The sequence below is a fragment of the Phaenicophaeus curvirostris genome, chromosome 20 (genome assembly GCF_032191515.1).
Source record: "Phaenicophaeus curvirostris isolate KB17595 chromosome 20, BPBGC_Pcur_1.0, whole genome shotgun sequence".
NCBI classification, from domain to species: domain Eukaryota; kingdom Metazoa; phylum Chordata; class Aves; order Cuculiformes; family Cuculidae; genus Phaenicophaeus; species Phaenicophaeus curvirostris.
In genome coordinates, this window is record NC_091411.1 from 2,983,103 (window position 1) to 2,996,934 (window position 13,832).

Sequence of the window (13,832 nt, forward strand, 5' to 3'; positions counted from 1 at the left end):
AGATTCCAAGGTCTCAACAGCTAGCAAGCATGAGAACATCGGCAGTTTTCATAGAGTCATAGAATCATAGAATCACCAGGTTGGAAAAGACCCACCAGATCATTGAGTCCAACCATTCCTAGCAATCACTAAACCTGCTTGCTGCTAAATATTGCAGGTACACCAAGGTTCCTCACTGATATCGGTCTCTGTTGTGCTGCCTTTTGAAACGTCACTGCTCACCTGTTTGGTTAAAGGCTGCTAGGATGTGGCCTTGGCACCTGTCAGGCTTAAAGAGAGGGACAGTAGCCTTAAATTTCCTCTGGCTGCCTTTGGGGTGGGAGGACGTGTGCTCTGCATTGTCACAGTGACAGTCCCCGCTGTGTTGTGACACTGAGATGGCCGCGTTTCCACCCCAGGACCAGCTCCCCGTGGTGATGCCTTGTGCGCAGGCACCCGTGTGAGGAGCTGGGAAATGAGAAACTTGGACCCCACAGGGTGTGCACAGCAGCAAAGTCCCCGAGGGTGCATGGGGACGGGCAGTGGCAAACTGGGTCCAGGGAATTGAATTTCTTCTTTGATCCTTACTTCCTGCAGCGGCTGACAAGCGATGCCAAGGGGTGGGATGCCATGAGCAGGAGGATATCCAAAGAGGACAATGAGATGCAATTGCAGTGCTGTCTTTCTCTTTTTCAAGCACGCTTCGTTTCAGGCCTTTGCAGCTCCTGCAGGGACTTGGGTTGCAGCAAGAGAGGCAAACAGTGAAATTATATCTGCTAAGAGAAGTGGGCACAGGTCGAGCTGCAGCTGGGCTGTAGCCAGGCAGGTGTCTGCTCAAGAGATGATTCAAACCCAAATGAAGCGATTTCTTCTGCTGCTGCTCTAGCCTGATAACTGATATCACAAACCAAATGCATTTGCTGGCCTTGATTCACATCATGGGAGGCGTTTCCAGTGGCTGAAATGCCAATGTAAGGCAGGGTTTAGGAGAACTCTCTAAAAATAGCTGCAGATAGGGCTGGGCTTGGAATATTTGCCAATGGGAGGAGTGTGCAAAAGTGATGGGTGCTGTTGAGTTACAGAGCTGCTAGCAAAGGAACTGGTTTCACCCTAAACCATCTCAAGCTCATGGGATACAGGGAGGATGGGTGACAGCTGTGATATTGTAGTTCAGGGAAGTAAAAGATGCTTTGACGTATTTGGCAGCAGCTGGTCTGTAAGGCGAGCTCCTGCCCCAAGGAAAATGGTGAAATAAGACCAATCTGGGAAGATACAACTAGGATGATTCTGTCTTCTCCATGGAGCTTAATCCAGGACATGGACACACACTGTGCCTGGGGTGTTTCCGTCTCACCCTCACATTCACAGGCAGCTGAAGGATGCTGTTAACAGTCATCCTGGCTGTATTACATCAGGCTTTCCATGTCTCTTCCCTTGTCTGAGGACAAGGGTCCCATGGCTTGTTTCACCAGCTCTTCAGTGCCTAGCATGTCCTTCTCCCATCTCCTCAAGCTTCTGGAGAAGGGAAAGGCTACGAGGTCTCGTACATCACTCACAGCTGGTCTGCCCTGAGCTGCCTTTCTGTGCTTTCTGACTAGTTGTGTTGTTGTAACACAGAGACCTGAACTTGGCTTTCAGTTTAATGGGGGAAACTCTTAGATCCCAGTATGCGGCTCTCTCAAAGGCACGTGCTCTGCCCTCCCAGTTGCACATACTGGATGTTCCTCTGCCTCTTTCCTGCCAGGCTGCACCCTTGTACCTCTGCTGGGTGCTGGAGGCTCTTGCTGCTGCCTCAGCCCCCTTGGGACCCTGGGGTGGCACAGGGGCTTCAGCTCACACTGTCCCCGTGGGTAGACTGGGCGACCATAGCTTGGTAGGTTTCCTAGACAGAGGCAGTGTGGGGGGAATGGACGCGGACATGCAGAAGCTCATCCAGCTCAGCTCCCACCAACATAAGCGCGTGGAGGCAGGCAGAGCAGTGAGGATGGACCAGTGGCTTTTTGCCTTCACTTACCTCACGGTGCCAGGTGCTGGCTGCTTTCTCAGGGCAGTTTTGCACCCAGGTTCAGCCCTGGGCCACATCAAAATCATGTCTGTTTGTTTTCTGTCACCATCCTGCACCCCCCATGGACCTGGCTAGGTGGGCTGGCAGTTATTCTCCATGCAGAGAGCTGGGGCTTGCTGGCAGGAGCAGTGTCCCAGGAGCTGCTCCTAGAACCTGTCACGAGCTGCTCTGTCCTCTGCTTGTATTCCCCTGGGGACGGTGGCTTTGATTGTCATCAGCTAGCCCAATACAAGTGCCATAAATCAACTGGCTGCACAAGCATCATGCTTACCTGGTCACATGGTGAAAATAGATTGTAGACCCACCTTTGACTGCTTCACTTGCTACCAGCTCAGCTGACAGTGTCCTGGGCTGGTAGAAGATGTCCAGCATGTGGTTCTAGCATAGGCAGAGCCTCCATCAGCTCCTTGAGTGAGCAGCACGGTGCTGACGTGGCTGGGACAGGCATCGCTCATGTCATGAGAGTGGAGGATGTTTTAATGACTCCTCCTGCTCTGGCCGAGGCAGGTTGGTCAGACGTGACTCACCTGTCGCGTGACAGCTCTGACCTCAGAGCAGCAACCTTTGAGTCCTGCGTATTAGCTCACAGAAACCCAAATCAATGACCAGGGAAATGGAAATAACAGAGGAAGGATGGCTCCAGAACAGCCCCGCTGCTGTGGGCAGGGGACGCGAGCTGGGGTGAGCAGGGATGGGAACAGCAAGGTGTGGGGCTGGAGAAAACCCATGCCAACCTGCTTTTCCACTCAGCATCCACCCATGATGCAGCCAGCCAGAAAACTCTTTTGGAAAGCATTACTTCACAAAGAAAATGTTCAGTGCCCTTGGGCAGGGCGCTGCTCTAGCAGTAGCTTTGGCTGAGAGATCTACTCCTTCGCCTGCACACCTGGGTTTGGGTCGCATTCTGCTCCTCCCCGGGGTGTCCTTGGGGTCAGCTCTGCTGATGTGCTGTCCTGTCCCTTACGCTGGGTGATGGGGAATGGGCTCTGCCTTGTGCTCTGGGGATGTGGGTTTGTTTGAAGGGAACCCTCAGATACGCCACCAGAGCTACTTGCGGCAGGGGAGGGGGATGCCCACATCACTATGAGCCTCAGTCCTCTGGATGCATCTACATTTAGCCATGGTTTGGCTCCAACGTCCAGCTTTGACGTGTGCCATGAAGGTTCTCCACATTCCTGCAGGAGCAGCTGCTGGAGGATGTTTCTCCATGCCAGGGACTGACATTTTTTTGCTCTGGATGATGTGCAGGAAAACGAAGTGTTCTTGTGGGCAGCAGGGGGAAGATGTGTGCTGAGAGAGGGAGTGGGATTTTCCATGTGCTGGAAAGGCAGCCAGGTGTGGGAGAAGAGCATGAGTGCTGTGGGGTGTCCCCATCCCAGGGCTCTCAAGCTGGCTTGCTGATGTGATCCTTGGTGCAGGATCTCCCCTCCCCAGTCACCTCCTGCTGGGCTGCATGAAGGGTTGGGGCGGTTCTTGGTGATTTTTATCCTTGGCATTCAAAGGCAGGGTCCATCCCACTGGGTTTTATCTACTGGAAGTGGGACGTATGGGCTGGTTGAGCAAATTAATCCTGGCCAGGGTGGTGCTGAACCAGGGTCATGGATGGAGAAAGAGCTGTTGGCTGCTGTTCTAGGAGGTTGCTCTCACGAACAGCAACACTGTGATGTTGTTAGCGGAAGCCAGTATGGGGGGAAAGGGAAGTGAAAGAACTGGGAAAGGAAGGGAGACCCAAGAGCCAGGTCAAACACAGGATCCAAATGTCTTGCACCCCAGGGGTCGGTCAGGCAGAGCTAGTGGCCTCCCTGCTGTTGGACCCTCTTCTGGTGCAGGATGCCGCTTGGGATGGCAGACACCCAGGAACCGGGCTGCCCTCCTCCCACAGCCCAGCTCTTCCCTGCAGAAGCCCCTCTGGGGTCCCCATAAACTTTGACATCATTATGCTCATACGTGTTAAACGGCAGCTGCTGCCTTACCATGGCATTGCAGGAACCCAATCCCAAATACAAGGAGTTTTTCATTGCAGGAGAAATGCAGAATCCCGCATGGTGCTGGGGGCATGGGAGTCCAGCCCTGGGTTTTCATTTGGCCCTTTTCTCAGGGAGGTCCCGCTGGGATCTCCAAGAGGGAGTAAACCCTCCTGTTCCCAGAGCCTGTAGGTGAGTGCAAGCAAACTGGTGTCCCCGCTCTACCTGGGCACAAACGCCAAACCCTGTGGGGAAGGGAGGGCAGGCGTTACACCATCTGATCCTCCTCCACAGTCCCACGCTGAGCAATGGAGGCTCTTCCAGTGAAGGAGATCAGAAATCGAGGCACTGTGATTACAATTATAGTAATAGTAATTAATGCCTTGCCTCTCTCTAAGGATTTTCCTTTGTGTCTCGGTGGGTGCTGGCTGGGTGTTAACTCATTAAAGCAATAGCATCCATGTGAAGGGGTCACAGCACCACAGCGGCTCAGCTGGGGTCTCCTCTCCCTGCCCTCCTCTTTCTCCATGGCTTGGGGGCAGGAAGATTGAAAGGAAGGATCTGGTTTAGGAGGGATGGCCCTAAATCAGCTGCCTTTTCCCAGGGGTGAGGGTTACCTTCTTGATGGGGGAACTGGCCAGGAGCACCTCTGTGTTATCCATGGATGTTCATCTGGTCTCTTGGTATGTGGGCCAAAGGGCTTGCACATACCTCTGTGCATTTGGGGATAAATACGCTCTAATGCATCAATTCCTGCACGTGTCTGTACTTGGGAGGCTGCTCCTGCAGGAGGATTTCCATCAACACAAATGCCAGTACGTGGGTTTCATAGACACAAGCCAGCATAGTAACATGAAGGCTGGAGAAACAGCTTTACAAGGAGTGACTTGGAGAGCTCAAATGGCTGAGTTTATCAAAGAAATTGAGAGGTGTCTTGATTTTGGTGTGTAAGTACCTTCAGAAGGAGACATTACCTGGTGCTAAAGGATGCTCTAATGTCAGAGAAAGAACAAGAACCAGCGGCTGAAGCCTGGCAAGGTCGGACTAAAAATCAGGCGTGCATGTTGGCAATAAGAGGGATGAGCAGAAGGAGTGAACTGCTGAGGGACATAGCAGGGAGGGTTGTCCTCCACTTAAGGGAAGTCTCATCTCTCTGGCAGAGATGCTTCAGCCGGTACATTCTTTAATCGGGTGCACAGTAGGAGCATGAGTGGGTGATGTTTATTCTGCTATTACAGGCCCTTAGGGTTTCATAGAATCACAGAATCACCAGGTTGGAAGAGACCCACCAGATCATCGAGTCCAACCATTCCCATCAATCACTAAACCATGTCCCTCAGCGCCTCGTCCACCCGTCCCTTAAACACCTCCAGGGAAGGTGACTCAACTACCTCCCGGGGCAGCCTCTGCCAGTGCCCAATGACTGTTTCTGTGAAAATTTTTTCCTGATGTTCAGCCTGAACCTCCCCTGGTGGAGCTTGAGGCCATTCCCTCTCGTCCTGTCCCCTGTCACTTGGGAGAAGAGCCCAGCTCCCTCCTCTCCACAACCTCCTTTCAGGTAGTTGTAGAGAGCAATGAGGTCTCTTCTCATTGACCAGGAGCGGGTCTGTGGTGGGACTGGTGGCCCTCACTCCTGGGGGGCTCCGTGCATCCGTGGGATGTGCCAGGGAGATGCAGCTGCTGCAGAGCCCCAGGACGGTGTGTTCCTAGAGCTTCATACACCACTGGTGAGATATTTAGCTCCAATGCCACCATGTCTACTTGGGGAAGCTGCTTGCGAGCGGCCTCGCAGACCCACATCCGAGCCGGTGAAGCCACAGATTGGAAACTGGGGACCACGGAGAGGAAGGGTGTGCAGGAAGGCAGCTGAACAATGCTATCTGTGAAAGGTGTTTGCCTGAAACCAAGGAGAACTTGTTGTTCCTGCTAGCAGGTGACATGAGAAGCCATGGGGCACCGAGTTAAACAGGGTAGTAATTTGGAAAGGTATAATATAAATATATGGGCATTATGGATTTTGTATACATACATAAGTATATGAAATAGTAACCAGTGGTGTACGCAGTGTAACGGTGATAGCGGCGAGCCCTCCACATGCTCGCTGCCTGTGTATGTGTGGTTTAGTCCAAGGGAAGCTTGATAAACCAGTGTCCCTGGCTGTACCACTTGGCTGCTTGCTTTTTTCCCCATCACAGCTGCTCTGGTGCCTGAGCTTATGGGGAGCCCTGGGCCACCCTGGCCAGCAGCAAAGCCCCCACCCAATCAGTCCCTTGCTCCCCCCACCAGTACAGGGGAGAGGTTGGAAGAGGAAAAGAAAAAATCTTGAGGACTGAGAGAAAGACTCCTTCTAACAGAGGGGCTAGAGAGCTGGGGGGGCAGGAGCTCCCCCAGCAGCGCCCATCTCTGCAGCAGCCGCAGACTTGAAGCAACAGAGCAGGTAGAAGCAACCTTGTAAAGTACAAATTGCCCCAGGGGTAACGTGCTGCTGCCTCACCCACAAGTGTTCACATCATTAAACCCCGGACCTGTCACGGCTCTGGCATTTCCTTGGTGCCTCTCCCCGAGAGCTGCCGGGTCCCTTGCTCAGCTCCACAGGGTGAGATGATTGTGTCCAGCACAGGGGAAACTGAGGCACGGTCAGGCGGGGCTGTGCCTTGCCCACGTCACTGCATGCAGCTGCAGGACAACATCTGGAATGATTAGGAAGAAATTCTTCATTATAAGGACAGTGAGGCCCTGTCCCATGTTGCCCAGGTGGCTGCTGCATCCCTGGAGGGGTTCAAGGCCAGGTTGGATGGGGCTTGGAGCCCCTGATCCAGTGGGAGGTGTCCCTGCCCGTGGCAGGGGGTGGGACTGGATGGGCTGTGAGGTCCCTTCCAACCCAAACCATTCTATGAATGCTGAGAGAGGAACAGATTTGAGTCACAAGGCGATGCCTACAACAACCATTAAGTCTTTTGCTCATAAATGACCACACAGACAGGGGTGGTATGAGACCTGCATCGCAGCCCATCCCTCTGTGGGCACGTTTTACCCACGTGTGAGAGCACTCACAGTCAATCACAGCTCGTTTGTGCCATTGGTAAATCATGGCTCAGGTGCCAGTGGGCGTTTTGTTGTGAGATAAGTTGGTTTTTTTTAATAATCACTACGTTCTTTGTTGAGAAACTTTGTGTTCCTTGAAGGCAGGGGAATGTGATGATATGTGAAAGGAAAATTTTATTCTTAGAACAGAGGTTGACATTTGTTTTTCCCTTTCTTTTACTAAGAGAAAAAGGAGGAAGGGAGAGCAGACAGAGCCTGGAGGAAGTGAAATGTACCACCACCAGGACAAATCCTTCAAAACAATTTTTTTAAAGCAAAATAATTGTCCAAAAGAGCAGGAAAGTAAATCTTTTGCTGTTTACCAACCATCTTCAACTGGTTTTTTTTTTTTTACCCACTCTGAATATCAGCATCAGTGTCTCTACATGCAATTAGATAACAGGGGTGACTCCAGGGCACATGCAGATGAGCAGGGAGGCAGGAATGCAAACACGCGTTTGATGAGGAAAACCCTCCTGAACCTGGCACCACCAGGCTGTGTAAGTTGAACAGCAGGTGCTCAGGCACTGCAGGCAGCAAATATATTGAATTATATCCCTCTGGTTCCATCGTACAAACAGTGTAGCTGCAGTCTGGGGGACAGATTAACATCATAGAATCATAGAACCATAGAATCACCAGGTTGGAAGAGACCCATCGGATCATCGAGTCCAACCATTCCCACCAATCACTAAACCATGTCCCTCAGCACCTCATCCACCCGTCCCTTAAACACCTCCAGGGAAGGTGACTCAACCACCTCCCTGGGCAGCCTCTGCCAGTGCCCAATAACCCTTTCTGTGAAAATTTTCTTTCCTAATGTTCAGCCTAAACCTCCCCTGGTGGAGCTTGAGGCCATTCCCTCTCGTCCTGTCCCCTGTCACTTCGGAGAAGAGCCCAGCTCCCTCCTCTCCACAACCTCCTGTCAGGGAGTTGGAGAGAGCAATGAGGTCTCTCTTCAGCCTCCTGTTCTCCAGGCTAAACACCCCCAGCTCTCTCAGCCGTTCCTCATAAGGCCTGTTCTCCAGCCCCCTCACCAGCTTTGTTGCTCTTCTCTGGACTCGCTCCAGAGCCTCAACATCCTTCTTGTGGTGAGGGGCCCAGAACTGAACACAGGATTCGAGGAGCGGTCTCACCAGTGCCGAGTCCAGAGGGAGAAGAACCTCCCTGGACCTGCTGGTCACGCTGTTTCTGATCCAAGCCAAGATGCCATTGGCCTTCTTGGCCACCTGGGCCACTGCTGGCTCTTGTTCAGCCAGCCATGTCACGAGAAGGGCTTCTGTATTTGTGTCTAAGCACACGGTGAGTGTCTTGCAGTGCTGAGGCTGTGCCACAGCGAGCAGAGCCGTGGCCGGAGCCCAGGCGCCTTTGTTCTTCTCCTGGCGCAGGAATTCTTTTCAGTCACGTTGTGACCTTGGGCGAGCAACTTTGCTGCGCTTAAAATTAACTTTTCTGCAAACAAGGCGCATAAATCTTGGTGTCAGGAGAGCTGCACCGCGTGCGGCACGTGGGGCTCGGCTTTGGCAAAGGGGTATTTTTCACCCTGAGTTGTCACCCGAGTGATGTCCCTCTGGGCTGAGGGTGCTGGTGCTCACCAGGAGATGGGGTGACCCCAAAGCCCTGAGGTTTCACCCTCTTTCCATAGGGGAACGGGGTTCAGCGACATCACTGTGTGCTTTATCCCCCCTCCCCCAGTTTGTTTGTTTGTCGCTGGCAGAGCTGAACAGAGGCTGCAGAGCCTGATGAAAGAGGCTTGCAGGCTCCTCTTACAAAATAAAGAGACTGGAGAAAATCGGAGTGCGTAGCTTGACAAAAACAAAAGCTAAAGGGCAGCGCAAGGAGAGCGGCGTATGGATGCATCCCAGCATCCGCCCCGCGGGAGGAGATGAGCTGCTGAAAGCCTTGGCACACAACTGGAGGGGGGCACGTTGCCTGTGACTACGCGCAGGCTGGAAATAAGAGGTAGCTTCTAAATACCAGAGCCTGGAAGGGCTTCCCAGAAGGATCCCTGTGTGCTGGGAATCCTCCTTTAGCGCTTTCTGTGGGGTTTTACCTTGTGGTACCCACTATAGGGAGGGTCCTGCAGCCCCGCAGGTCTGTCCCCGGGAGGATGTCCGTCTGTCCATCCAGCCGGGTCTGGGCTGGGTGCACTCTGCGGATAAAGAGATCATTTTATACTTATTAATTCTGCCCATGCCTGCAGCCTGGTTGTCAGCAGCCGGGAGGCCTCGCCGGGAGGTGCCTTTCCCGGGCGCTGTCTCTGCTGTGGGTTTTATGGATGTTTTTCATGTAATCGCACAGCGCTGAGGGGACACAGGACAAGTGTCATGGGGAGAAACCTGCTGTTCACCCCACTGATCCCCGGGGGACTGTAGGGCTATTGCTGACCCCTCAACTCCAGTTCCCGCTGTGACCCCCATGTTTGTCTCGTGCTGGACACTTAAAGATTATAAAAATAGGAGGAGAGAGAGGTGACAGCTGGGCTGGGAGAATTACAAAGAAGAGATCAGATTAGAGGGAGCAGTGGGAAGCAAGGTGGCCCCACGCCGGGCAGGGCAGCCGGCTCCTTCCCTCACATTCTGGCCCCACAACCAGCTCCGTCCCTTGCAGCCCAGCCCCACAACTGCCTCCCTCCCGCACAGCCCAGCCCCACAAGTGCCTCCATCCCTCACACCTCGGCCCCACAACTGCCTCCATCCCTTGCAGCCCTGCCCCAAAACCACCTCTCTCCCTTGCAGCCCTGCCCCATAACCACCTCCATCCCCTGCAGCCCAGCCCCATAACTGCCTCCATCCCTTGCAGCCCCACAGCCGACCCTCCCTTGCACCCCGCAACCCAGCCCCACAGCCCTGCCCCACAGCCCTGCCCCACAGCCGTCTCCCTCCCTTGCAGCCCCACAGCCCTGCCCCATAACTATCTCCCCTCTTACAGCCCCACAGACACCTCCCTCTCTTTCAGCCCCACAGCTGCACCCCCCGCAGCCCCATAGCCCAGCCCCACAACTCAGCCCCCATCCTGCAGCCCTGCCCCATAACCACCTCCCCCCCTCCTTGCAGCCCCACAGCTGCCCCCCCACAACCCAACAGCCCAGCCCCACAGCTGCCTCCCTCCCCTGCAGCCCCACAGTCCTGCCCCACAGCTCAGCCCCTGTCCCGCAGCCTTGCCCCGCAGCTCCCCTCAAGCCCACAGCCCTGCCCTACAGCCCGCATCCCCCTAGCCCTGCCCCATAACTATCTCCCCCCCGCAGCCCCACAGCTCAGCCCCACAGCCTCGCCCCACAACTCAGCACCCGTCCTGCAGCCCTGCCCTGCAGCCCAGCCCCACAGCTGCCCCCCAGCCCTGCCCCATAACCATCTCCCCCCTCCTTGCAGCCCCCCACAACCCCACAGCTCAGCCCCACAGCCGCCTCCCCCCCTTGCAGCCCGACAGCTCAGCCCCATAACCATCTCCCCCCCTCCTTGCAGCCCCCCACAACCCAACAGCTCAGCCCCACAGCCACCTCCCTCCCTCAGCCCTGCCCCATAACTATCACCCCCTTGCAGCCCCACAGCTCAGCCCCACAGCCGCCTCCCTCCCTTCCAGCCCCCCAGCCCTGCCCCATAACCTCCTCCATCCCCTGCAGCCCCACAGCCGATCCTCCCTTGCACCCCGCAACGCAGCCCCACAGCCCTGCCCCATAACTATCCCCCCCCCTTGCAGCCCCCCAGCCGCCTCCCTCCCTTCCAGGCCCCCAGCCCTGCCCCATAACCACCTCCCCCCCCCCGCCCTGCCCCATAACCACCTCCCCCCCCCCGCCCCTCCCTCGCTCCTCACGGCCCCCGTTCCCGCCCCCCGCCCCGCCCCGTTCCCGCCCCGTTCCCTCCCCGCTCCGGGCCGGCGGGGCAGGTGCTGGCGGGCGGGCGGCCATGGGGAAGGTTCAGCTGTTCGAGATCCGCCTGGGCGAGAGCCGCGTCGTGTTCGGCCCCGGGGAGCCGCTGGCCGGCACCGTGTGCGTGCGGCTGTCGGGAGCGCTGCAGTACCGGGGTGAGCCGGGAAAGGGGCTGGAGCGGGGGGGAGAGGAGTCGGGAACCCCCTGGAGCTGGAATTGGGGGGAGAGAGAGAAGGAGCTGGGTCCCCCATGGAGCTGGAATTGGGGAAGAGAGCTGGGAAGCCTCTGGAGCTGGAGAGGGAGAGAGAGGGAAGGAGCCGGGTCCCCCCCCTGGAGCTGGAATTGGGAGAAGAAGCTGGGAACCTCCTGGAGCTGGAACTGGGAGAGAGAGAAGGAGCCGCGTCCCCCCCCTGGAGCTGGAATTGGGAAAAAGCTGGGAAGCCCCTGGAGCTGGAACTGGGGGTAGGGAAGGAGCCAAGTGTCCCTGGAGCCGGAGAAGGAACTGTCTTCCCCCCAGAGATGGGGGAGAAGGAGGCGGGCCCCCCTACCCCAGAGCTAGGATTGAGGGAGAAGGAACCAAGTACCCCCTGGAGCTGGAGTTGGGGGGAGAAGGAGCTGGGAGGGAGATGGAGAAGGAGCTGGGAACCCCCTGGAGCTGGAACTAGGGGAGGGAAGGAGCCAAGCGTCCCCCTAGAGCTGGGATTAGGGCGAGAAAGAGAAGAAGCCGGGTCCCCTCCTGGAGCTGGAATTGGGAGAAGGAGCTGGGAACCCCCTGGAGCTGGAATTGGAGGTAGGGGAGGAACCAAGTAGCCCTGGAGCGGGAGAAGGAGAAGGAACTGCCTTCCCCCCCAGAGATGGGGGAGAAGGAGCTGGGTCCCCCCATCCCAGAGCTAAGACTGGAGGGGAAGGAGCCCATCCTCCCTTGGAGCTGCAGAGGGAGAAGGAGCTGGGAACCTCCCCCCGCGGAGATGGAATTGGGAGAAGGAGCTGGGAGCCCCCTGGAGCTGGAAAGGGAGAAAGAAAAGGAGCTGGGTCCCCCTTAGAGCTGGAATTAGGGGTAGGGGGAAGGAGTCAAATACCCCTAGAGCCGGAGAAGGAACTGCCCCTTCCCCCCCCCCCTTCGAAGATGGGGGAGAAGGAGCCGGGTCCCCCGACCCCAGAGCTGGGAGTGTGGGGGAAGAAGTCGGGTCTCCCCCATCGAGCTGGAGAGGGAGAAAGAGAAGGAGCCGGGAAGCCCCTGGAGATGAGGGAGAAGGAGCCGGGTCCTCCTGGATTTCCACCTTCCGGATTTGGAGGGTGGAAAGAGCCGGGTCCCTCCTGGAGCTGTAGAGGGAGAAGGAGCAGGGAACCCCCTTTGCTGGAGAAAGAGAAGAAACTGGGTCCCCCGAGCTGGAATTGGTTGAGGGGGAAGGTACCAAGTCCCAACCCCCCGGACCTGGAGGAGTAGAAGGAGCTGAGTCCCCCCTGGAGCTGGAGGGGGGAGAAGGAGCCAAGTCCCCCTCCCCTGAGCTGTAATTGGGGTGGAAGGAGCCGGGTCCATCCATCTCCCCGAGCTGGAGTTGCGGGGGAAGGAGCTGGGTCCCCCCTGTTGTTTTGGGACCGGGCGCTTACACCTCGCCTCTTGCCTCCTGCCATGAGGCAGCCGGGAAGCAGGTCTGATAGGAGCAACCTGCTCCTCTGCTTCCTCTTACTTTAGCTTTCCATCCCATAAAGAAATGAAACCAGTGCCCCGCCCCCTCCACCAACCAAAAAAAAAAATAAAAAATAACCTGAATCACAACCCAGGGCAGGCTTGTTTCACAGGAGCCTCTGGAGCTGGCAGGTGCCCAGGGTGGTGGCACCAGGAGGTGCTGGAGGAGCCTGGCCCCATGTCCAGCCGTTCCTGGAGCCCTACATCTTCCCTGGGCTGCTGGCATCTCCGAGGCGGTGGCCCCAGAACAGCGTGACCTTGCGCTCCTGGGTCTGGGGGAGCCCCAAGATGTGTATTTTCTGTGACAGGGCGATGGGAGGAGGCTGGGAGGAGGTGGGCGAGTCGTTGTCCCGGCTGGTGGCTGCCCCTGCTGCAGCAGCGGGACTGTCTGCCTGTTTGTTAGCACAGTTCACAGCAAGCAACCCTTCTGTAACACCTTGGGTGAACGTTTTGAGTTGTGCAAGTAGCGGTTTGGGAGACATCCAGTCTGAGTCCGTGGTCCTGTGTGTGCCAGCTTGCGTGGCGGGTGGGTGCAGGCAGCAGTGATCCCGGTCGCGTACGAGCGTGGGTGGAATTGGGATGCATGGGTGTCTGCAACCCCAGGTGAGACCCAGGCTCTGTGGTGGCCGGTGCAGTCGTCAGGGTGGGGAGATGGGGATGGGCTGGGGGGAGACAAACTGCTGGATTCGTATCCTTCACGCTGGGAGCTTGCTCTCCTGCCTCAGAGAAGTCATTCACGTTTACGAGTTAGTTTCGTGTTCGGTGCTGTGGTAGTGTGAACCGATTTGCTGTTTCCCCTGAGGTTGTCTTGCTTGCTTCTCCTACGTGCACGCTTCTTCCTTTGTAACAAGTTATTGGGAGGGGAAAAAAAAAGACTAAAGAATGGAAAATACAAAGTCTTTTGAAGAGAGACGTCATCCTGAATGATGGTGCCTATGCTTGCCTATGTCTTGTCTCTGTGAGCACCTCTCCCAGTTGTCTGCAATAGCTTTTTGGAAGCTTCCTCAGGAAAAAAATATCTAGGACAAGCACAGACTTGTAGCCTATTTAATTCCTGTCAGAGCAGAGCAGTTGCACATGCAGTGTTTCTCTCTTTGGAGGGTACTCCCAGCTGTACTCCTTCCAGCAAAGATGTTCATAACAAAGTGTGGCTGACTTCCATCCTCGGCCCATCCCATGGAC

At 56.0% G+C, this 13,832-nt stretch overlaps 1 protein-coding gene across 1 annotated transcript in view; it reads left to right on the top strand.

Moving 5' to 3' along the window:
* Positions 1-10,955: 10,955 nt before the first annotated feature.
* Positions 10,956-13,832, top strand: part of ARRDC1 (arrestin domain containing 1) — a 47,027-nt gene continuing 44,150 nt past the window's right edge. The window contains exon 1 of the mRNA XM_069873116.1: positions 10,956-11,115. Coding sequence (XP_069729217.1) covers positions 10,998-11,115 — 118 coding nt within the window. The 5' untranslated portion in view covers positions 10,956-10,997. The remainder of the gene's footprint in view (positions 11,116-13,832) is intronic.